General features: G+C 37.1%; 1 protein-coding gene across 1 annotated transcript in view; it reads left to right on the top strand.

Annotated features, from left to right (window-relative positions):
- OSBPL10 (oxysterol binding protein like 10) overlaps positions 1-26,848 on the top strand; it is a 113,872-nt gene that overhangs the window by 10,207 nt on the left and 76,817 nt on the right. Inside the window, exons 2-3 of the mRNA XM_032676731.1 lie at positions 18,597-18,772; positions 20,470-20,549. Coding sequence (XP_032532622.1) covers positions 18,597-18,772; positions 20,470-20,549 — 256 coding nt within the window. The remainder of the gene's footprint in view (positions 1-18,596; positions 18,773-20,469; positions 20,550-26,848) is intronic.

Below are 26,848 nucleotides of genomic sequence, written 5' to 3' on the forward strand. Positions count from 1 at the left end.
ATAAATTTTCTACATTTTGAAAGTGAAAATAACAGCTGCTGTAGAGACTGCAGTAGAAAGACAGAACAAGTTTAAAAACAGATGTTTTATTCTATCAATTTGCACAAAAATTACTGTCCAAACAGCTGTGTTCAGAAAGCATTTGCTAGCAAGTATCTGGCAGTTCATGTCTTCACTTAGAATATATCATAATACTTCGTGTCTAGAAGAGCTATAGGAATATATACCCTCAGTGAATTATATAAGAGGTACAGTGTAGAATGAGGGAGGAATGAAGAATTAATTGGTTTGAGGACTGCTGGCTCGTGGCATCAGGTAAATATCCTTTTCTACATGGAAATTACCTTTAAAATTTTTGTTTTCCTTTCACAGGTGGTAATCAGCTCTTGTTATTATGAGTTTCTTGCACATGAATTGTATGAGTAGTGTAGTTATGTCCACAAACCAGAAATCGCTAGATGAATGTGAGGCAGGTATCAGAAAGCCAGATTCCTGAACACAGAAGCTTTGTATTGATGTTGTAACTGATTACCTAGACTGAGGAAGCAGTCTAGGTAAGCACACTTCAGATGAAAAGGTGTATCAAATTGTTTTGCTTGTCTGTTTTGTTAGAAATGGTCTAAATACTTTGAATGCACCATAATAATGGGAAAAAACCCAAAAAAGCTTGCATGCATGAGTTTGCATCCTTGTCAATATTACAGTATTGTAATGCATTACTCAGTAAGAATAAAATATTTAAACTGGGTTGTTTGCGACTGCTCTATTTTTTAAACTTTTAACACCATATTTATGGTGATAGTGTTTTCTTAAAATTCTCTTTTAAAAAAAGTTTTATTTTTCATCTGAAAATACCATGGGTACTTCACAAAATTTGAACAAGCGTCAGATGTGATGCTTAACACTACTGACGTTAGAGGAAGAGGTGCTGGATCTCTTAATAACACATCATTAAGTCATCGCCAATTTAAATATATATTGTTTTGCTTTTCTTGGTGTAAAACTGAGGTCTGCAGGTGACTTTAATTGATTACAAGATGGTTTTCAAATCTAAACATTGATTTTTCAGCTTACAGGAAGGTTATTATTTCTTGAGGTCTCTTATGCCTTTATGTTTTTAACTGTGGACTAGAAAGTAACAGTGAAGTTTCTGGCTCCTGGCAGTGATTCTTGCTGAGGACAGGGCATTGCAAAACAAGGATGAACTGTGAAGGTCTGGCAGAGAAGTTGGTGAACTGTGACACAACCTCTATAAAACTTTGCTGACTCAAGGCAGCTAATTGAAAATTTATGCAACAATATCCATTGATAGGATGTGGTTTTGCTTTGAATCTTGTTGGATTGCATTACTGTAATACAGTACAGTCAGTACCTTCCTTTGATAGGTTTGTGTTCTTAAAAAGTTGGCTTTAACAAAGTAGCTTCTGAATATTGAAAAGATGTCAACCTGAAATCTAGTTGATCTAAAAATAAACTAGGAGTAGTTTTGAATATACTTGAAACTTTTTCTACCATTTTTTAAATATATAATGATAATACAAACTACTTATACTGGCCACTTCTGAGGAAAAAAAAAATTCTTATGTAGTATGATAATCTTTATTAATATAGTTACTTCCTGTTGTAGAAGATCACTCTGTGACATTCAGTGAATTTTTTTGAAGCTCACCATGCTGTACTTCCATTACATCTCTGCCTCTCTGTTGCCATTAACTGTTCTGTTTGTTTTGTTCAAGATGTTTTGGAAGTCCCAAGGCATTTCTGTAGTTCTGTATTCTGTTTGTAAAAACTACAGTTATAATTGATCCCATTCCTGTCCAGTTAAGTCTATGTATACATTTTATTTAATACTTACCAGGCTTCATACAGTATGTCTGCAATTGTTCCACACCCAGTAAGGAATGCAGTGTAGTGTGCCAAGGAAATTCATCATCAGGGTGATATAGTGCAAGGGATCTGGAGATTACTGATAAAATATGTGGTTCATATTTTTCTTTTCCTTTGCTTCTCTCTTCTGGGAGGGCTTTAATCTAAACATGCTATTGAGGTGTATTTCAGAATATCCTCTTCTCCTTCCAAGTCCCAGATTGCACTGGTTAGTGAAAAGTTGGTAATTTTCCAAAGAAATGAAAGGTGGGGCACCTTATCTGGGAGTAGTTCTATCTGGTTGGGTCTCTTTGCTTCTGGGTGAGAAAAATACAACCAGAGGCTGGCGTACCAGAAACCTCTAATTCCTTGGCTTTCTTCTGTCATTAAATAAATTGCTAGCAGAACTGCTAGTTTTCCTCCCAGTTGTTGTATTTTGATAGTAAAAACCCCAGTGAAAATGTAATTAAGCTGGGAAAAGCACTGTTACTCATATTCCTTCTTTTCTAATTAAGATACTAATTTAGACTTAATAGTCGTAAGGAGTTGTGAGAACAGCCAGTACCTTAAAGCAAAGCTTTCAGATGAGAGTACAAATGTGAGAATCAGTTGCAGTGAGCAATTGATAACCTGTGGGTTGTAACAGCCTTGTTCAGCTGCTCTGTCCTCGCCAGGGGCTCAGAGGTTCAAATTGTTAGTTTCTTTCTGCAGCTTTCCCGTAATCCAGTGCTTTTCCAGCCTCTATGTCCTTGCGTGCCCTGTGCTGCTTACGGGGTGTAGACGGGTGATGCCAGTCAGGAGTGTTTTGCTGTGGTGGTTTGTGACAGCTGCCCAAGCCCAGCTTTGGTTTGCTCAGCTCTACGTGGCCTGCGGTTCATCTGCCCCTGTGGACTCAGACTGGTGACAGTTGTTGAGCTGCAGTGAGCTGGGTCACAGCCCCTGGGCCCAAGAGCTAGGCCGTGGGCATGGCATAGCTTACTTCATTCAGTGGTTTAAATGTTGTTGGCCAAAAGAAATCCTGTAGTGGATGCTGTATTTTTGCTGTGCTGTGGACTAAAGGCTGGCAGATCATTCAAACCTAGAGCTCAGGGCTTCCTGTAGCACACTGTTTTGCTGTTGGTTTGGGAAAAGTATTGGAAGTGTCTCCCTGTGCATTGACCTTTTGTAGAGGGGTCAGAGCTGTAAAAGCTGGTAGGAGGCTTAGGTGGCTGCTTCTTTGGGCATAGGGATCCTGATGGGAGTCCCAGAGTGATGGAGGGATGAGCTGGACTTTCTGAGCAGACTGTAGCTGCTTACAGGTGCTCATAACTTAGGTTCTTATATTTTCTGTATGCTAGTTTTCAAATGGAAGACTTAAAGCCTTGAGGAGAAAGGCTGAGCAGCTGTGGGATATAATCTTGCTCCTTCTTGCTCTGAACAAACAGGTTGATAGTTGAATATGAAGCTTTTCTCTAGGATCGGATAAATCGTACCTGTTGTCCTTCGCATGTTCTAAGGATCTCTCTTTGCCGTTTATTTGACCTTGGTTTTGATACTCTACAGGAAGCGTAGGGGGGGAGTAGTGCTATAGGATATGAACTGAAGAGAAAAAAAACATTTGAAAGTAAGGAGATCAGACACAAAAATGTTACAAGTGCTAAAAATTAGAGGTAGATGAGCTGTAACCTCAGGTTCCGGAGAGGAGATTAATGACATGAAGCTTTGAGCTTAAAAATTGGTTTTTCAGAAGTGATGCTTGAGCAGATTGAGCACAAATGGTGTGGAATAGGTGCCTTGACTGAGGGAGCTGGAAAGCTTAGTGGAACTGTCAGTAGTAATAGAGAAAGCAGCTGGTATAGGAAAAAATATAGTGCAGTTTCTCACAGATTTTTTTCCTTGAGATGGTGTCAGGACATCAGGAACAGATGTCTGAGAAACTGAAAATACCTACTCTACTCATTTTGAGTTTTAACTTCCATTAAATAATTCCCTCAACTGGATTTAATTATTGGAATCATGGATTGCATGTTTTTTAAAAGAAAAATAATAGAATTATACAACTAACTTTGTTCTGGAAATGTGAAAACCACTGTATCTCTGCTCTGGCAATTTACTTATTTATCATCTCAACTTGTTCTGTGCCTATGTTTTTGGTTTGTTGGTTGCATTGTCTTCTGTTAGGTACTTATTGTGGTGAGTCTCTTATGTTTTAAAGATAATTTTACACTTGGGAGTTGGTTTATGCCACCCCCTCACACCTTCTTTCTGCATGCATTGCCAGCAGTGGGTTCAGAGGTTCAGTTAAGTTGTGGCATGTTTATACTGCTGAAGGAAAAAATGACCACCTTATGTCATTCCCTTCACAGGAATAAAGTTCTGTTTCTTGAAATCTCTGCTATTGAATTTCTGTCTGAAATTCATCTTGTGTATCGTTTCCTGCTCTGTCATTCTTCCAGAGACTGCATAGTAGGCAAGGTGGCTGCTGCAGTTCTAACAGCAAGCACAGGGTTTTCTAGAGGAGTCTAGGGTAATGCTTAAAATTATTGCTGGTGTTTTAGTCTCTTATTAAGGATTTTCCTCCAAGTGGCTTGTGCCTTTTTTATTTTTGTTTCTTTTCCCCTGTTCCTTTATCATACGGTCTGCTTGTCACTGCTCAAAATCAAATGAAAAGCAGGGAAGGGTGCCTTGTCAAGTGCTGCAGTGCAGAACCAGTGTGAGTACTGAGGAGTGTGGTGAAGGCAGGTAGTAGAGAGCACTGCAGAGCAGGAGTAACCTTCAGATGTCAAATCACTATTAGAAAATAGGACTTAACAGTCTGTGCTCCCTAAAGTGACTGAGTAGTATTTCTTTACAATGTTTTCTTTTGAGAAATGTTTTTTTGAAATGGCTGTTAAAAAAAGTGCATCTCTCTGTAGTTTCAGTTTGCAGTTGGCACTAACATTTCTTTTTGGATTTTTCCCTCCCCCCCTGTTTCTTTGCTTGAGTATTTCTGATTGTAATTTGAGTGTCTCAGATACAATGAGTTATTTTGCTGGGGGGGAGGGAGAGAGGGAAGGGAAAGAAATGAAATCATGTGTTGTCTATTTGTGGTGCCAGATAAGAGAAACTATCAGCTAAGTAACACCATCTATTGAGACTGTTTACAAACAGTTGATAACATTTGAGAATAAACTAAAAGAAAACTAGAAACAAGTGGAGAAATAGAGAAGTACTTACCACATCATTGATTCCCCCCCCCCCCAATCATAATTAGGGACAAGGGAAAAAATCTAGGTGGAAGAACTCTTTAAACTGCACTTGCACGAAAGACATTAAAATAAATTCTAAGTCATTACTGAAGAGAATGTAATGTGGTAATGTAATTTTGCTTGCTTCTGATTTTTAAAGCTGCAGACTTTTGGTAACTGAAGGAAAACATACTGCTTATGACTGCTGGTTGAGGAAATGGTTAAGCTATAATAACTTAATATTTCCTTCTTCCAAATCTCCCTATAGCATTGCATTGTTATGAATATGCAGGTTGATGAGGATGTTCGTACTGTAGCCTAGATGTTCAGGCACTGAAAACAAGATTTGGGGTCCCAGCTGGTTGCTAGAACCATTAAATTTCAAGTTTAATAGATATCTCACAATTTGGTGTTGCTTCCTGTCATGTGGAAAAACTCCTGCTGCTTTGCTATACTATATTTAATGCTGGTTTTACCTTTACCTTAAAGAGGAGAGCACAAACCTGACCCAAGAGGATCTGTAAAAATCTGAAGTTATTTTATTTCTCTTGTTGATTTAGTTCATTGTGCCGTGGTTTTGTCTTTTACAGGCAGATGATTCTGTTTTATGCCATTGATAAGCAGAGACATTGTCAGCATGTTTAAAAGAAATTGGTTTTGCTATAATATTTTTATTATTGGCATTATTTCTTTAATTGGTTTATTGCAAAAGTGAAGAATTTAAACTTCTCTTTTGAAGCTGTTGGTTCATAGCTGTTCATAACTCAAAAGTTCATAATTTCAGTTATGGCAAAGGAGTTACTTTTATTTGTGTGGGAGGGTAGATTAGATCTGCAATTTCCAAATTGTTTTTATAAATAGTGTAATTCCTAACTATAGCAATGACAGCAGAAATTGTGTTAAGCTTTTAAAAGTTGCCAGTGAATTTCAGTGATCTGATAGGTTTTATGTCTTTTTGTAGAGCAGACTGATTGCTTTTGTATTAAGAATGACGTCAAATTTTATTTGAAAATATCTACTTGCCAGCTGATCAGCCAATATGACTCCTCAGTAATTCACTAAGATACAACAGGGGATTTGACAGAAACATACTTAATGTAATATAGAAAAAAGAGTTTTGTAGTTTTAAAATGTGAGTACAGTGGAAACTAATTTGGTGGGACTGCTGGTGTTAAATGGTGCAAAGTATGTTTTATTGAGCTATAATAATAAATTGACAGAGTTCAGTAAATTCGATGGAATTAGAAAACGTTTAGCAATGGTTTAACAAAGTTGAATAAGCTTGATGGCAGGGTTCACCTTATTAATTACTGAATGGAAGAAACCTACACAGGAAAATGGAATTGAAATCAAGTTAGAATGATTCACACGTGGACCAGAGATACAAAGAGTAAAGAGGACCCTCATGTTAAATCACAAGGTTCAGAGTGGACCCCCTTGCTTTCTTAACTCTTTATGGAGAGTGTGTGTGGCTGGATCCAGTCTTAATCTCAGACTTGGGCAATAGTTTATGTCTAATGTACAGTGTTTATAATAAGCAGCCACGTGGATTAGCAGTATTTCATTAGTATTAATTCAGCGTGCTATCAGTTTGTTCCCAAGGATCTGTCACAGGTAAGGGATCTCTGCTTAGGGTAAGGAAGGATCTTTTGGTCTCAGATAAGGAATCTCAAACCTTGGGAGGCATCCCTGCTCAGGGGGAGAGTCATGTGGCATGTAGTCCGGCTGCAGTTCAGGGAGAGCTCCGCTTGGATCCATCCTGACGGTAATATTTGTGGAGTGAAGTAGTTGGCTGCTCAAAGTAGTGTAAAGAAGATGGATGTCTTCAATTTAGCTGTTACCTTGTTCTGTACTTTGATCATCTTGCATTTTTGGGTTTTGAAACCACCTTTTGAAATATTTTTTCTGAGGCACCTTCACTCCCTTATACACGAACCAGGAGCTTTTCAGCTTGCAGGTTCAGCACACGGCATGAGACCTGTTGCTCCTTAGTTGGCCTGAATGAAATTATGGCCTAGGATCATGTGTGTCCATCACAGACCTACAGGTGAAAATACTAGCCAGTGGTTTTTATGTGATGCATGTAGTTGTGGAGGAGTTGGATTTCTCTCCTGCTGTATTGATGACTCTGCAAAGTTCCTCTTCTACCCAAGGACTGACTTAGCTGCGTTATTCTTTAGCTAACTCCAACTCTTATTATTTTATTGGCTATACAGGGACCAGGTGCTGTGTACTGCTACTCCCAGTGATGGGAACAAAGAAATGAAAATGACAGAGAAGTAGCTCTGACTTGACACCAAATAAGGGAAGACTAGTTCAGCTGAACCAGGTTTTTAAAGTGCAAATCAGCAATTCTTCCTTGAGGAGAGAGAGAGAGAGAAATTACAACTGATTTCACTTGTGCTTTCTAAGGGCTGCTTTTTCTCAGTTTGCCCAGTGATGTGATGTAACACTTTACGAGATTTTGGGGGAATAGCTGCTGTTTATTTTGCACCATTGCTGTGGACTGTGGTGTAAACGTGCAAGACATTGTATTTCTACCTAAAAGTGAGTGATTTGGAGTTTAAAGGACTCATACCTTATGTTTAACCTTCTTTTCCTATTCATTTTAGTTAACTGATCATAAAGGAATTGTATATATTGAGAAATACCAAAGCTACTTTATGTATTTGCTTCAGTAAAGTAGTTTTGGAATGGAATTGTTCACATAGAATACAAACAATGATAAGAGAATGTCTGCTAACTTTCTAAGTCTTCATCCATGGAAATACATAAAATGTAAATCGGATTAAATACAATTTTTGGAAGGGTTTTCATTTCTGTGGGAATGTCATGTTCTTTAGGATCTCATATAAGTAACTTGAACGGAATTAAATATCTCTGAAATTGGCGAGAAGTAGAAAAGAATCTCAATCTTCACTAATCTAATAATTAGCCTAATGTACATAGAATCCAGTGCAGGAGAATGTTTTGTTCTGCATGTGGCTGGAAGTCTAGCTAGCAGAGTGCTTTTTTAGACTGTAGTGTTAAATGATTCTTCAGATTTCTGTTTATTCAGTTTTAGGTAGATTTAATGAAAATCTTTTGGCACATGCTGTTGCCAAACTGTTCTACTTGTCTACTCCTTCATACCTCCACTTCATTTCCTCTGCAAATTGTCTCTTTCTTGTTGGCAGCAGAGCGGTTGTAATAAAACTGATGTTCTATCTCAATAAACCATGACATGTGACTGTTCTAATTAATTTTTAGCAACATTTTTCTATTGAAAACTTCTAGGTTGGTGACATCTTTTTATTAAGAGTTTATGAATCCTATATAATCTTTTATGTTTCATGTTCAGTAATAAAAAATGAGGAAAGAGACAAGTAACAGTGAAGATAGTTCAGTGATTCAGCAGTTTTATTCAATAATTACTGTATACAAAATAGTGCAGTTGTTAGAATAGAATTTACAATACAGTTGCATGTCTTCCTTGTGACTTAGGGGTTTTTACAGTGTGTCTTAAAGCAGCCTTGGTTTCCAATAAGCAGTAAAAATGAATTGGAAAGAACTCCAATGGCTAATTTGCTTGCATTGACATTTACTCTTGTTTATATGCAGGTCAACTCCCTGAAGTTTTGTGACTTACCACTATAGGCTGTTGGCGTTGAATGTGACCTGAGGAACAGATTCATTAGGGTTCACCTGCATAGATAATTTCCCCGGCTTTTAATTTGGAGACATGCAGACCTAATACTTTTGGGCTGAGATAACAGACTCCTTTTGTCTGTATAATTGAGTCAAGATGTGACTCGAATGATACTCTTAATTTCTGTACTCTCATTGTTAAATTGAGCAAAAAGCAGTACTTGAAAGTAGCTGAACTACTCTGCTGCTGCTCTAATTGAAGGTAGACTAGCCTTGTAATTTGAGCTACTTCTGTTTGCAGTCTGTTTTGTGAAATGATTAGCTGAATAGTTTGCTTGATACTCATGCCTGGAGGTGTTAGGCCATCTCTTGGTTTGTCATCCAGTGATTGCCTCCTTCTCAGCTTCAGTGTTTGTGCTGTTGTCCAGGGTCACTCTCTGTGCCTTTGTTATTTGTTTCATTAATATTTCAGTCTCTGAAAGTATTTTATCTCCAGGTGGAATTGTAACTAACATCAGGCGTAAAAACTCGGGGTCATATTGGTTGTCTCATAGCTGAGTGTTCTTTTGTATATGGCAGCAAAGGGAGCTCTAAAAATCTACAGATGTTTGATGTATGAAGGTTCCTCCCCTAGATGGGATATAATATCCAGTAACAGTAGTGCTGGGTTAATTCTTACCAGTGAGAAATATAAGTTGTTGCAGAAGAGAGAGGAAGAGTTGGAAGGCGTAAATCAGAGAAATCAGCTTTTCCTCTGCTAATAGGGATTTGATTCATTTCCCTCATGTAAGAGGTAAATGATAATAAAGTTTAGAATGATGCCAGCAGAAGATACTGTGTATTAGACACAGGGTGGGTGACTGTGTGAGGATTTACTCCTTCCTTCATACATTGTATGACCTAGTTATGTAGTTCAGAGGGCAGACACTAGTTGCTGAAGGTGAAGGAGAGGGTTGTGGGGATATTTCAATGGAAAACATGTTTTTTTCTTCAGCAGCCTTTTTCAGGGGTTGTTTATGTTTGGGATTGACAAAATTAAGTAGCTGCAAATTGTAGGGAATTTGGGTTATAGATGATAGTATTCTGAGATAAAATTGTGATTAAGACCTGGATGACTCATACAGATTCAGTGGGATGTGATTTTCTTTAAACTCTGTTGCATGGTAATGCTGATACAAACCCAGCAATTCCAGGCTCCCAGTGTGTGTTGTGGGGACATTATATAAAGTGGCTGAATTTGCTGCTTGTCTCTCATTATGTTTCGTGATAAACTGGCTGCCAAATGGATATATTTGATTCATTTGTGGATGTTGTGATAGCAAGTAGCAGAAGACCAAGCAAAGGTCACATCATCTCTTTTGAATCCACAAAGTCTCCTGCAGAATGTGGCAAGTAGCAGACAGAAATCTCGATAAAATACTGCCCTTGATCAAATCCGACTTCATCAGTGATCTGTCTTCATATATTACTGTCCTGGCAATGTGTTTTCTGTGTGTGTGTGCATGTCCCTACTTAAAGCAGAGACTATTGAAAGAATAATGTATAGTACTGTCAGTCACTGTTGGACTCATTAGCGCTCTGAGCAGCTGCCTTCTTTGTGATTACTTTGCTTCAAATAGGTCTGTGGATGCTTACATTTTCTTAGTGTGTTTAATCTACATTGTAGAGCCTTTGCTTCAGCTTTTCAGGCTTCCAGAATTGGTTATTTAGCTTGTTGGAGAGTTGTATTTTTGGTACGTTAGGCCACCTTCTAAGGTGTTTATTTCATTCTGTATTTTAAAAGTACTTTGTGAAAGATGAGTTGATGCTAGGCACTAGGCAATTTTTGATGTGCTTGCCAAACCTGTCAGATCTTTTGGAACTTATTACAGAAAGTGTCAAGCAAAAAAGTGACATGTTTTTGTGCAAGGTCAAATATTTCTGTTTTGCTTGCAGTTTTAGTGGGGCGTTGTGTTACAGAGAAGAATAGGCAATAAGATTCCTGGCATGGCTGGTGTAATTTTGGGAAACATTTAAAACTGTGTGATGATGCAGCTGTTTGCTCAGCAGCAGTTTTGATAACTGCTAATGGGAGTAGAGAGAATCACAAATATTAGTATGTAAAAGCTTTTTTTCACAAGCTAAACGTAATTGATTTTCTTGATTGGACTCAATAATCCTTGTGGGTCCCTTCCAAATCAGCATATTCTGTGAAGTACTGATTTCTGATAGCTACCTTGTTTGTTGGTGAGATTTTTACTGCTAGCTGGAACAGAACAATACTGCACAAAGACTTGGAGCAGAGAAGCAGTTGTTAATACAGGCTCCAAAGTAGGTCTCTAATTTTACTCTATCAAAGGTACAAAGTCTTGCTCCTGGATAAGGTGGAAAGGTGGGATGAGAGAGGATAAACTGGACAGCTTCCTTCGTTTTTGCATCCAGATGATTGCAAATGACTCTTGTGTACCTGGCTTCAGTGAGAACCGATTTAACTACAGAGTCTTGTGTATGTGTCCCTCACATGGGGAATGGAGTTGGTGTGTGTGTGACTAATCCTCTCCTGCATTTTTCCTGTATCTTGTTTTAAAGTTGCATAGAAATGTATCTTTCTAAAGGTTAACATCCTTTCATTACATGCAGATCATTAGAAGTGACAAATAAGTACTCTGTTCTTGTTTTATTTTACATCTTGGTTGTTTTTCTTATGAAGGAAAACATATTTTCCTACCTGGAAGCTCTGTTTTTAATCTGTGACCTGAATCAAGCTGGATAATAAGATTCACAGAATTAAAATCACAGCAGCCCATTTATTCCCCCAGTTATGTCAATGCTAGCCTTTTCTCTTGATCCATAGTACTGCTTAATTGTTAAATAGCTGTGAATTTAGAGCAAGTAAAAGGAAGGTGGTAAGGACTGCTAAATGACACAAAGTAGCCTCGAGTAGCCATCCAGCGTGATGGGCTGTGAGCAGTAAGTGCTGTTTATGGTATCAAACTCAACTGTGTACCTTTTGTTTATGTGTTCGCCCCTAAACTGCAATTGCTAGTCCTCAGCGTGACCATGTTGTGCTGAAGCATAGATTATAGGATGAATGTACTTTTCCACAATTCTCTATGAACTCAAAGCCTGGTGGATAGAAATGGATGCGTTATTTTTAGGCCTATTCTTCCTCCCTCCTTCCTAAAAAGCAGCCCCTAAGCAGCTCTTAATATTTATTCTGATTGTAGTCTCTTTTTCCTTAAAATCTGTTGCTGAATACAGAGAATTTCAGACAATTGGCATTGTAAGCAGGTGGTGATGACCTGATGAGCTGGTCAGTAGCAATTGTAATTTCTGTAGGTACTGAGGAAGAAGTGACATTTTGGTTTATAAATAGAGCTCCCTGGGACACGAGAATACAGGAGAGGAGATTTATCTTAATATTTTATTTGTGTGAGAATTCTTTGGATGTTAAAATCATGAAGGGCATGATCATCAAAAACAAGCTGTCCATCTATGAGCTGTGGATAATACTTCCTCTGTTTCTTATCTCCATTTTAGGTGTGGAACACCTCTAAAAGTATCCAGTAAATTGTAGTTCATCTTGACTGATATGCAGTTACAATAATGCAGAGAAATTACTGTTCTTAAAATTCAGTTTTCATACACAGATGCTCAAAGTCAGTAAAGCTTTTAATGAATACGGTGGCTTCTATGCTTTCTTATGTTAGAAAATGAGGAAAAAATTGAGGAACCTCAATGCATAAAGGATGTTAGAGTTACTGAAATGTAAGCATGTTCTCCTAATCATCTGTCTTTAAACGACAACTTTAGAGATAATTTTTAATAATCAAGTCCTTGACTGTCGAATGTGTATGTGCCATGCTTTATCTTTTTTGGCATAAATAATTCCATTAATCTTACGGCTTAAGGTAAAAGGAAAAAAAAAAGAATTAAGTAATTACATAAATACGGTGTCCAGGATGGCCTAGTAAGATACAGTTTCCTAAAAATGAAATATTTCTGTGTGACATATCGTTCATTTACTGCAGCCATAAACTTTCTTTGACACAGTAATTTGCTTTCTATCCCATAATTCTTATCTGTTTTTATACTACTTAAAAAAAAAGAGAGAATTATAGAATAGTTTGACTCCTTATTCTTGAAAATCCTCCTTTAGAGGATTATGGAATCACTGAGGAACATGTACTGACAGTGACTGAGGGGAAATTGGAATGGAATATAAGGAAAACATATGTTTGGAAAGTCAGAAATGTTGAGAACAAAGTGAATGAAGGAGAAGGTAGTGAAATTCTTCTGCTGTGAGCTGCTTCTGTTCTTGAGTTAATTTGATGCTGAAGTATGTAGTAGAGCATAGTTTTTGTCACATTGTCTGGAATGATGAATTCAGCAGTCTGAGAAAGGAAAATACATGAGTTGTTACTTTTCTAGTATGGTAGGGAAGGAGATGCTGCCTATTAATGTTTTAAATCAGCACAAAGATTGCCCTGTTTCAACTAAATGTATTTTATTTAAAAAAATTGGATTTTCATGGTTAAAACAAAATAAAAAGGAGATCATAAAGTGCATATTGTGAGACTGGCTTAGGAGAATAGGTATCTGTGAAAGAGCTAAAGTGGTGTTTTAGAGAGAAAAGCTCCTCTGTCCATCAATAAGAAAGTAACTGGGGAAAAACAAAATCTCAAAAAAGGTGATACAAGGCTAGCCTGCTGTAGAAACAAGCCAGCATCCCTCCCTATCCAGAAGTACTTGCTGTGTTAGGTCGTCATGTAATGAAAACCATTTTATTGTTTGGAGATTATGGGAAATTGGAAGATTTTTGCCTTTATTCAAAAGGATTTGTCTGTGCTCCTGTGCAGTATTCAGGCATCCATACCAATTTTAAACATAAAATCTGGAGTTAGACACAGTCCGACTATGAAGCATGGACTCCAGTGTAGGCTAGTTTATGAACCCAATGATGTTAATTCATACAATACTGCTTTCATAAGAGGTGAGTTGTTTGGTTTTTTTTTTGAACGTTGAATCAAAAATTGAAAATTTGATTGGGACTACAGTTGTCCAGCTGCAAATGTCTATATAAAAATGTCTCATTATAAATTCAAACTAGAAGTTCTAGAAGTTGTAAAAAATCTGGTACAGAAAACTGACTTAACTGGGACAGAAGTATGGGAGGAGAATTCCAATCCTTAGGAATACATTACCCAATGGAAAGATTTAGCAATCCTACCTGGAAAACTTCTTGGGATTACAGAGTAGTGAAAACTTGGGTACAGGTGGTTGGTTTCTGGGATATGTTCAGAATAAAGGGAGAAAAGGAGGAATTTATTTTAAGAAGTGTTTTTTCTGCTGGGACACACTTCTGGGTGCACTACAGATTTGCATCCCAGTGACAGCTTCAACGAGCAGTGCACCATGTTATGGATGTGCAACTGAATGATGAAATACCTAGAAATGTTGTGGTTTAATTATTTATTATTTACTTATTAAAGTATGCCTTTCCACTGGAGAATATGGAAATGCTTAATTTGACTGGAAATGGGAAAATGAAAATTCTTAAATCCAGTGAGGTGAGTAAATTACATAGGAAATGTTCATGTGCTTCTGATATCTTTGTGTATTTTGGGATGTCAAAATGTCTGAGTTTTTCATGGAACACCTGCATAACTGCTGTTCTTTGTTGACAGGCTCTAATGGTAGACCACTTTCATCTCTGCCATACCACCAGCATTTTTCTTAAAGTCTTCTTGAAGAGGGGACTAATAATAAATTATTATACTACTATATAATTATATGAAAATGTTATATTTATTACTATAATAAATGCTCTTATCAGTGAATGCAAATCCAGTTGAAATAGTTTATTGGTGCTGTGTTTGACCCTTCCTTTTTATGAATTCAGAAGGCAACGTAGATGCACTTCCTAATATGTCATGATTGTTCTGCTTGATGTTTTTTTTTTTAAATTTGAAATGGCTATGAATGAATGAGGGAATGGATAAAGGGCATAGTGGAACACAATGAGCATTTAATTAAGACAGTTGCAGAATTTATAAGACTTAGGATTTATTCAGAGAAGGCACTGATTTTGAAATATGGGAAGTAAAAGAGAAATGAAGTGTCATCAGGCCACATTGACAAACTCGCAAGTGAGTTAAAAAGTAACAGTTCTGGTAATGTCAGACTTGTAGTTTGCTGAGTGTTGTGTTTTCTCTTGTAATTGATATCAGCTGGTAATGCATCTACATTTGTTAGGAATGGCAGAGTGGGAGTACCCTGGTGAATCCCAGGAGCTTGAGGGAAGCTGGGCCAGAGGAGTGGGAAGCCTCTAGTCTCTGAACAGATTTGAATTTGAAGTGAGAAATCCGTTGGCTTTTCTTTTGTGAAATAGCCTGCTTTTTCTTTCCTATAATTTTACATGTCTACTTTGACTTGTGCTTATGCAGTTAAAACTGCTAAAAATGTGTTAAAGTGGTAATTTTCTAGCTTACCTTTAGATGGAGTCTTTTAATGACTATTAATTAAAAAAAAGATGTTATTCCAATTTTGGAATAACAGAAAAATTTAGCTGTCTTTTGAAAATGTCTGTCAGTAACAGTTATTTCATAATATCTGTTTAACACTCATTTTTTGTGTGTTTAGTACATAACTCTGCTACTTCCTGCCTGACTGTTCTCTAAGGAGTATGTTAGTTTTCATTACTGTTCATCTGTAATTTAATTACAGAAATACGACATCATAGGCAAAGGTTTGAGCAAGGCCACTAGAGAAATGCAGGTGGCAAGATGAATCAGTTGTAGAGAGGCTAGTGCTGTTATTTCCCTGATAGGCAGAACAAATGACTTTTAGAACTGAAGTTAAAAGACATCCCTGTCTTTTTGATACAGTCACACAGCACTTCTAAGAGATGACATGTACTATGCTCTTCTTTTCTGATTCATATGTGTAATGCTTTTCTGTCCTCATTTAATGAAAGAATCTGGTCTCCGTTTCTTCTGTGGTTTTGTGATGGTATGAACTGGGTCATCGTTTGGTCTGTGATGTGAGAAGATGTTTTTGAAAGCTGCTTCTGTTTTTTCTATACCTTTATGTTCTCCCTCCCCACCTCCTTTGTACAAAGCCTTGTGCTGCTTGCTCTGACATTTAATTCCTTATTTCTTCTCCTGGCTTTTTCTATCCTGTTAGCAGTTTTTCAAAGTGCATTATCCCTCTGCTTCTCTTGTGAGGCTCTAGTTGTCTGTGCAGTTTGTTCCTGTCTGTCTTCTTCTGTGATACCGCTGTGTGAAAGGTAAAGAGGGGAATTGCACATCAAACCATAACCCTTGAAAAGGAAATACTTGATTCTGTGTGATGTGAACAGTGTCATGGCCAAGATGCCTATGAAAAGTTCCTGGTTCTTCTGGGATAAGAAAGAAGGCAGGATACTTGCTGAGGGTGATGTGAAGGCCTGTGAGAACTGGTTACTTTTTTCTTTCTTAAGATTGCTGCTTGATTTCTGTTGAAAATGTCGAATGCTTTTAGAGGCATCTGAGACATCATCACAAATACTGAAAACCTGAGGTACAAGGCCAGTGATAATGTTCTGGTTTTTTTGAGACTGTACACAAAATAGGTTGTGGTTGGCTAGAAGGTCCAGGTAACGCTACTGCTCCAGCTGTAATAACAAGGATGTGGAAGGATGCTGTCTCTGCATTTAGGAATTTGCAGAAGTCGCTGCTCTCGGTTGTCATTATGCTGGTAAAGGTATATTCTGTACTCGAATGGCTGGTTTCCTTCCCTGGGGTAGCTTTATGGCAGTGCAAAGCCCATCTTTATGGAGCTTACAGTCACTCTGGGAGCGCTTTGCTCGTCTCACATGCAAAGATTTCTGAGCTGAAGTGCTCGTGGTGTTTATGTAACTTAATAGATTCTGTTCTAATAGACTCAGAGGAACATTTTTCCCTAAATCCTTTGACCTTGATAGGAGAAGGAAAGACTAATTTTCTTGCCTCTCTTTTTCCTTCCTTTTTTTTTCTTTAACTGTTTTTCCTCCTTCTGTTAATTGTAGAGCTGTAGTTCAGTAACCACAATGGTGATTTTCAAGGTAGTAATCAATAAAAAATGGCCAAATAATGAAGGCTGAAATAAATTATTTGTACCTGAACAATAGAAGGACAATGAAATTATAATGAGGATGGCACAGGCTCAGAATGGACATTGCTGTATATAAAGTCTAGACTTGTTTGCTGAACCCTACTATATAAACTACTATATAATTTTCTCAGAGGCATGGCATCCTTTCTGTCTAGTGCTCTTCTTTTTCTCCTGAGAATGTAACAGATATTTTTGAATTGTCAAGAAAAACTGAAAGTGAGCAAAATTAAAATTTACTATGAAATGTGCAAGTTTGACTTTTTTTTTTAATTGTACATTTTCCAAATCTGCTGTTTTCCCCTGCAGTTAAGTGCCTCTGTTTTTCCCTGCTAAGCAAACTGAAGAGAAAAAATGCTTTATAAGTGGGTGAGCAGTATTGTAGAATCATTTAAAAGTCAAACAAAATAGGAAGGTTATGGACTGGTGCAATGTAAGTCAATAAGGTAATCTGAAATTTTGGCGATTTAGAGCATCCTTGTTTTTAACAGTACTGTTGGAAATATGGTGGTGGTTGGCATTGAACTTGCCATTCCTCTAGTCCTTTTTTTGTGGTGAAGATATCCTGTGAGTGAAGGGATGTACTTCATGATTACAAGAGTGAGGCTTTCGATTTGTTTCATGAGGGAAGGGATGCAGAGAGATGGGAGATGGAGTCAGGGCAGAAGTGAGCGGTGTAGTGATGCACTAGCTTAAAATCCTTTGGGACAGGGTTGTTAATCTGTAATAATTTGAAGAGATTTTGATCTTTGTTCTGATATGAAGGTGGTGGCAGTAGAGAGTTATGCATAACTATGGCGAAGGAAGGTTGCCCAAGCAAAATGTCTGAAGCTCTCTAAGATTTCCTTGCGTCGTGTCCAGGCTTATTTACCTTGACTAAAGAGATGGGCACATCATCACCCATAACTTCAGTTGGCTGTGAAGACAATCCTGGAAATATTCTGTGATGGGAAAGGTTAGAGGTGTTCTGCATATGGAGGTACTGTGAAAGGGCTAAGACAAAATGCCACTGTCAAAAGAAAGCGGTAACCTGAGTAAATTTGGGATATACAAAACTACAGAAGTCTGAATAATCACGGTTTCTGAAATACCGTACACAAATTCATATGATCTGTGCTAATCTCATCTAGAGGAACAGTAGAAATAGTATGTGTTAAAAATGCCCATGTTAGTGGTATTAGCCAGGTTGTTAGGGGTGTTTTTTTAGAAGAAGCTGAAGGGGTAATCTTCATTCCTGTAATCTTCACTCTAGTCTGTTGAGAGTTGGTAGCTTCTTCATTTGAGCCAGGTGGTTATTCTCCCTCCGCTTTTGGCAAAGAGTTAAAGTGTTAAATAATTGTTCTGTGTAATAGCATAGATGATTTCCACCGGGAAATGGAATTTAAGATCTGTGCTGTTGTGAAAAATAGGTTTAATTGTGGGGAAAAAAAAAGGTACATTTCCAACTCTTGAGACTGACACACTTAAGTCTGAAATATCTTTGCTTTCATTTACTGCACTCGAGCAATTCAGTTAGTTTATTTTTTGTTTGTATGATCTTGCAGTCCTGGAAGTTGGTTTATTTTGAAATGGTTTGGCTTATGAATAGAAGAATAGATCACATGTCCCTGAAAATCAAGCCTAATGATCAAAATAACAGCACCTTATAAAATGGAGTTATTACAAAAATTAGTTTAACTTCATTTGTTTATTTATGATCTTGATTTAAGATCAATCTGTGTTCTTCTTTGAGTAAATACATGAAAAACTTCAGCGGAAATACTATATGACTGTAATTTATTTCAACAGGTACTTTGTGCTGGACTTTGAGACGGGGATTCTGCAGTATTTCGTGAATGAACAAAGTAAAAACCAGAAGCCAAGAGGAGCCTTGTCTTTAGCTGGAGCTATAATATCGCCCAGTGATGAAGTGCCACACATGTTGGTGGTCTACTCTGCTAATGGAGAGATGTATAAGTTAAAAGGTACAGTACTGCTTAGAGGTGCCAGCTGAGTTGTTCCTCTGTCCCTTTCCCGCTTCTGCATCTCTTCTCTCATATCTGGTTTCTCTTTTGCTTCCCTGTGCTGTCAGACAGTAGTGGTTATGCACTATATCATGTGGAAGAGTAATCTGAAGTTAAGTGCATATGACTTTACACTGTTTAGGCTTGCAGGGCTGGAAGATACCTCATGGTATCTGTAATCTGTTGCTGTGGCATTTGGATTGAATGGTATGTCTTACTCACTTGCAAAGGAAGAAAAAGCTGCTTTCTTTGCTGTCCACAGCATAACGTTTAGTTTCTAGTATTGTTCTCTGCTACCATCCTGCAGATAATGTGCAATAATAAATCTTATGATGGGTCAGAGAAGGGAAAAATGCTAGTGGGAATCTGTCAGTCTTGGAGTAATTGAATGCACCTCTAACATAAAATTTTCTCTTCCCTTTCTCCCAAATATAGGAAAGACAATATAGGGTATATAGGAGTTACTTTGGAATACTAAAAAAAAAAAAAAAAAAAAAAAAGGCGGTGTTCAGATATTTTCAATGTGGTTAATTGATCATGATACTTTTATATCAAATGAATTTATAAAAAACTTATTAAAAAAAAAGCGACATGTAATACAGTGTAACAAAAGTATTCTTAGTTTTATTCTGACTGCAGTTTATCAGTTGTCGAGTAGGACTGAGCATGCAGGAGTCCTCTGTGGTACAGTGTGTTGCCACTTTATACATAGAACTGAAACACAGGAACAACCAGGGAGAATTTCTGTTTAAAATGTGTTGGAATTTGCATAGCTAGAAAGCATGAGCACTTGTTTCATTATCATGCTTTTCCAAACCCTTGAGATTATTAAATGCTTGCAATGTGCTGCTTTTAATTTAATGAGGTCCATGAATTTGATTCAAATTAGTAAATAGTTTCTATGCTAAGTCAGTAATTATTGAGATACTTAATAGCAGAGGAAGTAAGAGAAAATATTTACTGAAATTACGAAGTCTGTATTGCCATTCTTAATCAGGATTACTATAGTAGTGGTTTGTTTAAGACAAAACCAAATATCTCTCCTAAAAAGACTTACTAATATTACACAGAAGGCACCTGATATAAACTGCAGACAAACTTAATAATTTTTAAAGTTGTCTTTTAAAGATGTAAGGGGGAAATTGTGATTTTTGTTCTTGTGTCTTTAAGTTGCATGTGAATGACACAGGTTTTGAGAGAGATTTAATTGAACTCTATTAAAAGAGAAGTACTTGAGTTTCTGGGGAACTGGTAGCTTAACTGATTGACAGCCTGAGTGTAGAGCTTTTACTGATTTAAATACTGTGGTGTGGCCCTTGTCCTTCACAAAAAGAGACAATTAAAAGAAAAGTGGATGAAAAATCTAAAACAAAAAAGTCATCTAGAGGTAGTTCTGCTTTTACTAACACTTGGAGGAGATAACTGTGAAGAAGATTCATTAAGTTCATCTCTTCCATCTGGCCACAGCCTCCTAAGTTCATGCTTCCATGTCTTGTACTGAAAAACCTGAGCATAGTTAAGTAGCCTAAGTTAGAATTTATACTGCATTCTAATCAGTAAATAATCTTTCCCCCCTCTGCCGTGCTCCATCACCTCTTGTGCTAAAAGGGAGTATTGATTTGTGTGTGATCCCCTGCATTTCCTTCTTTCTATTTTAGCTGCTGATGCAAAGGAGAAACAATACTGGATAACTCAGCTTCGATCCTGTGCCAAACATCACAAGGAAGGTAATTCTAAGGTAAATAATTGAGTGGAAGAAGTAACTATTGCATTTTAAGTGGTGTAGGTGAAGAATAGCATGATCTGGATGCTAGACTGGCTGCGGTAGTTAGTGGGTTGATATTTAGAGGGTTTTGAATAAAAGCAAGTTGTCATTTGTCACTAACTGGAGCAGACTTAAGTTAGTTGGGCAACCCAAATAAATAAACATTGTCCTATTTATGAGAAAATAATGAAGGGATGGTTAATTCAGTGGCTGGATAAACAGTTTATTGATAAATACCTGTGTGATGTCCTGATTAGTATTTAAAAGTGTTAAGTGGTATTAGTTTTATTTAATTTTATAAGGTTTAGTGACTTTTAGTATTGGAACTTTAGATAGATGTTAGCAGCCATCAGTCTTTGTCTTCTTTACTAAATCTGAAAGAGATCATCATGTGATGATGGTTTTGGTGTTAATATGAAGTCTCACACACAAAAATTCCTGCTCTTCAGTCCTTGAAGCATTTCTGTTGATATCTTACGAGAATGAAAAAGATTACTTTTCTCATGACTACTTGTTTGCTGTATTTAAAAGAAAAATTCATATAACAGCAAGCTGAAAGGATTTCTCCCTGTTCCAAGATGTTGAGAATATCAGTGTTATGTTAGCTGCAGTCAAAGTTGTGATCCTGAATATCTCTGAAAGCTGGACTTTGAGAAGATGAATAGTATTTGAGGAGACTGCCATTTATTGAAGTGAGTGAAGTAAAGCCAACCTTTTGTTGTTTCTTTGGAGTGATGTGGACCTGTCAGGAAGCAAATGTGGTATAAGTAAAACCCTTTTTGAAGGAGACTTAAATACCTTGAGTGTTTCAGTACTTTTAAAATTCTTATGCATAGCAATTCAATATGGTTTTTATATAGATGTGGCTCAGTTACTCAGAAAGATGCAACTCTGCTTGTTTGGGATACTCTTACAGTTGCTGTTGATTTGCAGGTCCTAGATAGAGATGGTAACTGTTTATGCTCAGTTGCCGTCAATGAATTGATGCCTCAATAAGTTCTCTGGTCACTTCTTGAACCCATTTAAATGTTTAGCATCTGCAGTGTACTGTGATGAGGTAGTAGAAGTGCTGTTCAGTATATATGGTATCAGAGACTTGTGTAATGGCATACTGATTCTTCTACTCTCTAATACTGGGTTTGTTTTTATCCTTTTGCCCGCTCCTGAAAAATAATTCTGTAGAGGTGTCTATTTTAACAGCACAGTCTCATTCTAGGATGGCAGTAATTGAGTTGAAGCTGATTTATGTGTAAGTGAAGTTTGGATCATTTCTCCTCCTTAGGTAAAAACTGTTGCACTTACTAATAATTTATATTCTGAATTTTTCATACTACCCGTCCATGTTGAGCTCCTACGGTAGTAGTATCTGCATATTTTGATGTGTTCTAAATTAGTATGTCAAGAGAAAAATCTTGGTGTCATAACAGTGAAAATAAGTAACAATTAGTAATAGAAGCAAATAGAATTTTAGAAATTATCAAGAAATGAACAGGGAACAAAAGGGATAATACTTAGACTGTTCCAACTCTGTCAAATACTTGTCATGAATACTTTTATCAGTCCCCTTCCATTTCTGAAATGGAAAGTTGTAGTGGGGGAAAGTACTTTTCATCACATTTATTATTCTTCTGTACAGAATGAACTCTGTGATGAAATTTGACTTCATTGTACTCTTTTTTTTCTGATGATGGGAAGGGAAAGGGCAAATCAGGGAAGTATAGTGTTAGTAAGTGCTCTGCAGTGGCTGAATAGGAAGTATTTCCTAGCTGCTAATAATAATATCCATATGGGGAGCCTCAAAGAAAAGGAGCTGAAAAAAAGGATCAAAATAAAAGGAGGTGAATGAAAACTGGAGATTATTTTGAGATGCTTTGGATGCCAAAAATATATATAGATTTGAAAAGCATTTGAAAGGCAAAATGTTTTTTGAGAGTCTTGATTGAATGAGTGGGAGGCTATTAAATACAAAGACAACATCTGTCACAGAAGATCTAAGACACAACTTTTAGAAACAGGAAGGGCTTATAATGGGGAGCATCTCTCTGGAGTACTTCTTGTACTCTTGCATAGTGACCTACAACTGCTGAGGGTTTTTTCTGGTTCACAGGCTCATTGTCCAAGAAAATAAAAGGATTTCTTTGACTGAGGGATGGTGGAGGAACTGTAACTGAGGAACTAAATGACAGATTGTTTTAGACAGCAGGAAGAGGGTTCTTGCATTTTTCTTAGAAGACTGATGAGTTAGGGAAACTTGACCTCGGAACCTGGAGTGTAGATGCATTTTGGTTGACGGATGTGTTTGGTATAGATACATTTTAATTGGCTTAAATCTGCTGAGTATAAAATAGAAATGTTGAAGAAAACTAAAATATTTTCCTTAGTTGTATGTTGCAAATCTACATCTAAAATCAGACTAGGTCACTTTTCACTTGAAATGTTTGTTAGTGAAGCACTCTATTTTCTACTAAGCCACAGAGCAAACAGAAAATTTATATATTCTGTATCTTTAAACATAACAGTCCAGAAAATGAAATGTTGGGAATTTATGCACTTCAGGCAAGACCACTCATGCCTCTGCTTCTTACTCCAGAAGTGGACTGTACTTGGAGCAACATTGTGCTTACCTGTTCCTAGGAACCTTTCTTTTGATAAGATTTATCTCTTTTTCAATATACTTTTTTCCTTTTCCCCATCCTATTTTCTCAGCATTAGAGTATTAATTGAGGGATATATCTTCCCTGGCTTTAGCATTGCATATAGTGCTAACTTAGATTTCATCTACAAGTAAGTTTTAAAACGTCTTACTGCTTTTCCTTATAAAAGCAAGGGATAAAAAGTGTTAATGCTACAATGATTAGGGTTGGGAGATCAGATATTGGTTACAAGGGAACAATACTTCACAGAGACTCCAGAAACCAGAAAAAATGCATTTCTATTACTTCTTTTTTTTTTTTAATTAATCTTTTTATTTTCCTCAAAGTTTCTTACTTCCAAACCACTGCCTAGTAGGAGGTAAGAGAAGCAAGAACTGCTTCATTTCTTCGTTGATTTTTTTTTTCTTTTCTTTTCTTTCTCTTATAGATGAAGATACTTTAGCATAATGATTATTAGCATGGGAGTGGAAACATGCTCTTTAAAATAGTTTAAATTTACATAAACTAGTGTTCTGCTATTTTTAGCCACCTTACTCTTTCTTTTGTGTTGGGTTTAGGGACTGGAATTACATCAAAAGGTCTGTAATGAGAAGAAGGGTACATGTTTGACTTCCTTTTGCATAATTGAGAACTTAACAAAAAGTCTGCATTTTTGGATTTTGTTAAAATAGCTCTACCATTGATAGAAATGTTGTGATTCTACTGACAGCAGGGCTGGATCTCCTTACTCCTCCCTCTCCCCATACCTCGAGGGCTGTAGTAAGTGGTAACTGCAAATTCAGTCTCTCATGGTGCTGTCATGAACAGGCAGGTAGATACTTATGTGTTTTAGGCTTCTGGAGTTTGAACAGAATCCAAGCTCCGTCTCTGCTGGGAACAGCATCTGGAAAGTTGGAGACTGAGTGTTTGCTCCCAGTTTCTTCTACAACTTAAACTCACCTTTTTCACAGGAAGAGTGAGGCAGAAATTTCTAGAGGTTCTTTAGGAGTCATACACTTGAGAAGGAGATGGAACAGGAAGTGAAAAATATGCAGTGAGGGGTATGTTTTATTTTATGCAAGTGTGATACAGTTTAAGTGTGAAAAAACCATGGGGTAACCAGGCAAGCAGTGGGAAGGTTCCCAGGAATGCCAGCGAAGCTACTCTTAGCATCAAGTCTTTCATACGGGAGAACACACTTTTAAAATCTTGATTAAATATTAATGGGTGGAAATTCATAGGAAAATGTGATGATTTGGAGGATGTTTTTCAAAACTGAAGCTGTCACTGTTCCTGTGAAATATTCACAGAAGAGCATTCCTTCTTCCTGCACTGGATCTGTATCAGCAGTAGTTTCCTTTCTTTTTCAGAGCTACTGCCTGCTTCAAAATGCTACCTAATGACTTACTGTCCTTGCTGTCGTTAAAGCTTCAGCTGGGGACTGGAGTGAGGGAGGAAATTAAACAGAGAAGTGATTAAAAAAAAAAAAAGGAAAGAAAAGGTTATATACTAATGACTAAATTTAGTTGCATCCTAATGAATGGTCCAAAGGTGAGCTATACAGCTAACAAGTGCATGTAACACAAGCCAAGTCTGTGACTGTGTTTTAAATAAATTTTACATCTTAATGGTAAAAAAAGCAGTAAAAGGATTGTCTTCTCTGGCAAATAATTCCCATGTTGTCAGATAGTCTTAATGTTCTTGGTATTCCCATACAAGTCTCATTTCACTTAATTACAGATTGCTCAACGTCCACAAGTGCCAAATCACACTTTATTGGAAGAAATCTTGTATGTCTGGGTAGGATTGCTGGATTTTTTTAGACTATTTGAAGTGAGTATTTTGTACAAGTTTTAATTAAAGCATTAGTCAAATTTGAATTCAGTAATGTAAAATGCTTTCAAGAAGGAGTAGACTTATGCATAATTTCTGTGGTAACTTCCAAGAATAATTTTGTATCCATAAATAATCACAAGCTTGTTAGTTCTTCTGTTTCATACCTCTTTTTTCTTGGCTGTATAACGATGGTGGCTGTAAAAGCACTGCTAAAAACAAACACACAGGTTTTTATACCAGCTCTTAATTCCAACGTGTGGATCAGTTGCTGGATTTGCATATTCCCCTTTTATAACTCAGTGTGTACGTATCAGGAACATGACAGGCAACAGAAGCCTTTATCTCGGGAAGTAGCTTCTGTCTTAAATTGTGCTCAGGTGGTAATTTTCAGCTTATATCCGTGCTAGAATAAGGAGATAAGACTCTCCCTTTTTCCAGCTTCTGATTTGGAGCTGCACAGTGAGCTAGCTGTTAGAAATTGGATGATGTGATTCATTTTTAAGCTGAACACATTTGCTCATTCCCTGCAGCTGTAAATTGCAGTCCAGTTCCCTTCTGTCTGCTGCCACCTTTTGTGTGGGCTTTGTTATGTTTCTGTTTCTGTGTTAATTTGGGCATCAGAAACAGAAAAAATGGCATCCTACTAAAAAGGACTTAGCTCTCTGACCGGCTCACTGGGGAATGTGTGTCTCCGTCTCTGGTTCTCTACTGGTTTAACTCCGTGCAGTGGCTCTCCATGAGGTCCAATGGGCCTCAGGACCAGCACGAAAAAATGGTGGAGTAAAAAGTCCAAACCTGCCCCTTTCAATGCCAACTGTGGTAGCAGTTTAGCTGTAATGTGAAACAGCACCTGCAGTAATGCCTCAACGTTTGAGGTTAACGTTTTTATCAAATCCGTATGAGGCAGATGTGTAATTTTTCTCAACAGCTGGAAGAATGGTTATCATAGATCTTTGGTTTTTATTGGGTTTCTTCTTGCCTTATTAATGAACGACCACAGATGTACTTTTATGTTTCTAAGTGGATTATTGACTGTGTATTTTTAACATTTGCATGATAACTGTTTTCATAAAGCTACATTAGTGAAAATTTCAAGTCTTTGAGAGTGTTATTTGGTTCTTCCATGCACATCAAACCTTTTTCTTTTGAGCTTCACTCTTCTCTCTGTTGGTATGCTTGTCTGCTTCCTCTTCTCATCACTGACCTATAGAAGTCAACTAAAGAATGGCACTTCTACTTAAAGCATGCTTTGAAATTCTTGCAGTAGTGAGGCTGAGAAGGAAGCAATGCTTGTCTGTAGATAGGTGTTTGAGATCTTTTTTTCCCCCTTTGGGAGCTGCATGAAGGTAAGAGTTGCTCATAGCTCTCTACTTCTTAAATCCTTCTCCAGAAATGGAAGAAAATCTATTTAGGACTGAACATGAGCTTGCTTAAATTATTCTTGATGAAGAAAAGATTTTATGATGGAATTATTACCATAGTCTCTTGCTTAGAAAGAGATTACCTTACTGAAGATGATTAAGCACAAGAACATTCAGTCAGAAAAGTTAGTACCATAGATGATGCTTGACAGAAATGTGCAAAACATATCATAAGCTGGTCCCTTTGCAGTGCTGAAGTTTGGATGTTATGTAGATTCAGTCATTTGCATTTTAATATTTGTGAATGATTATAATGTAAATGAAAGAGAACTCTGTCCATATTTGTCTTTTATCAGTGTTTGTTTACTTAGGATGCATTGGAAAAGAAGTAGATGGGAATTAAAATACTGAATGGTGGTGTCTCAAAATTGTAATTACTTTT

Source organism: Chiroxiphia lanceolata, chromosome 1 (assembly GCF_009829145.1).
Source record: "Chiroxiphia lanceolata isolate bChiLan1 chromosome 1, bChiLan1.pri, whole genome shotgun sequence".
In the NCBI taxonomy this organism is placed as follows: domain Eukaryota; kingdom Metazoa; phylum Chordata; class Aves; order Passeriformes; family Pipridae; genus Chiroxiphia; species Chiroxiphia lanceolata.